Source organism: Monopterus albus, unplaced genomic scaffold (genome assembly GCF_001952655.1).
Source record: "Monopterus albus unplaced genomic scaffold, M_albus_1.0 scaffold1819.1, whole genome shotgun sequence".
NCBI lineage: Eukaryota > Metazoa > Chordata > Actinopteri > Synbranchiformes > Synbranchidae > Monopterus > Monopterus albus.
Window position 1 is genome coordinate 1 of NW_018129694.1, and position 1,527 is coordinate 1,527.

Consider the following 1,527-nt stretch of genomic DNA (forward strand, 5'->3'; position numbering starts at 1 on the left):
TGTTCATCACTTCCTTGTCTGGCCATTAATGAGTTCACCAAAAACTTTTCAGCTGCATTATGCGCGCCGTTTCTGACAATCATGAGTAAGGGTCTTCATAAGGCCACCTGGGGAGGTAAGTACAGCATTTGCATTGGAACATGGTGATCCTGCATATAATCAGAGGTTTAGGTTTATATCTTTGTGTATAGTTCAGAACAAATTAAACATGGATACCCATCTGACCTGCTTGCACTATATTACTAGCAGGATTCCTTGGAGCTGATATATAAATGTGGCTGCTGTCAAAGCCACTCATCTGATCTAACTTCATTTTATACTCCAAGTGTTCCATTAACTGTTCAGTGTTAGTGGCTGTATTTGAGTTAATTAGCATTTTTATTATTCACATTCTTTGTTTGACGTAAAAATACTTTTGTGTTTTAGAGGGAAAAATGGGCTGACTGATTTACTAAGTAATTGAATGATTTATTGATTAAATGTTTAACTACACAGGCTGGTCTAAAGCGTGCCTGCAGGACTGGGGCTCATACATCCACTTGGCCATCCCCAGCATGGTCATGTTGTGTGTTGAGTGGTGGGCATATGAGTCAGTAGGTTTTCTGGCAGGTAACATCACCGGTCCCTTTGTACTTGTAGTTTTTAAAGCATTGTGTGAATTAAAGTCGGTCTGAAATCGAACTACTGTTTGTCTTTGACAGGTCTAATAAGTGAGGTGGAACTTGGAGCTCAATCAGTTGTATACGAACTAGCAAATGTTGCATATATGGTAAATTCTCACATGAAATTACTACAACTAAATACTGAATATAATATAAATCAAATTGTTATTGTGTTAAATTATCTGTTTTAAATGCAGTGTAACAGTAATGCTTATATTTTTGTCTTTAGTTCCCAATAGGTTTCAGTGTAGCAGCCAGCATAAAAGTTGGAAATACCTTGGGAGCTGGAGAAACAGATCAGTCCAAGCTGTCTGCTAAAGTGGCAATGTGCTCTGCAGGTTAGTGTGCTCTGAAACAGTTTCTATGCTATATACTACTATCTTGTCAATCATGGATATACAGTATTCTTTGGTATCCTCAGGTTTATTTCTTTTGCTTGCATTGGAACAACACAGAAAAAGAACTCCAAAAATGGACTGGACATAATTATTGGCACTTTTCAAATTCATCAGAAATAGTTGTATTCCAAGCAGGTGATGCTCTTCTAGTTTGTAATGAAACTCACCTGTAGCAACCAACAGGTGCTAGTGATATAGAAATCACACTGGGAACCAGTTGAAATGGAGAAAAGTTCATTCAACCTTTGTGTCCTGTGGAGCACACTGAGCATAGAGAGAAGAAAGAAGAGCAAAGAATTGTCTGAGGATGTGAGAAGCACAATAGTGGAAAAGCCTGGACAGTCTCAAGGCTCCAAGTCCATCTCCAGAGATCTAGCTGTTCCTTTGTCCACTGTGAACAACACTGTCAGAAGTTTACAGCTGGAGCTAATCTCCCTGGACATGGACGAAAGAGAAGAATAGATGAC

At 38.8% G+C, this 1,527-nt stretch overlaps 1 protein-coding gene across 1 annotated transcript; it reads left to right on the forward strand.

Moving 5' to 3' along the window:
* Positions 1-38: 38 nt before the first annotated feature.
* On the forward strand, positions 39-1,045 carry LOC109953882 (multidrug and toxin extrusion protein 1-like). The gene is made up of 4 exons (XM_020589329.1): positions 39-115; positions 496-609; positions 702-769; positions 892-1,045. The coding sequence occupies exons 1-4, from the start codon at positions 82-84 to the stop codon at positions 1,003-1,005; spliced, it is 330 nt and encodes a 109-aa protein (XP_020444985.1). The 5' UTR covers positions 39-81; the 3' UTR covers positions 1,006-1,045.
* The last annotated feature ends 482 nt before the right edge of the window (positions 1,046-1,527 follow it).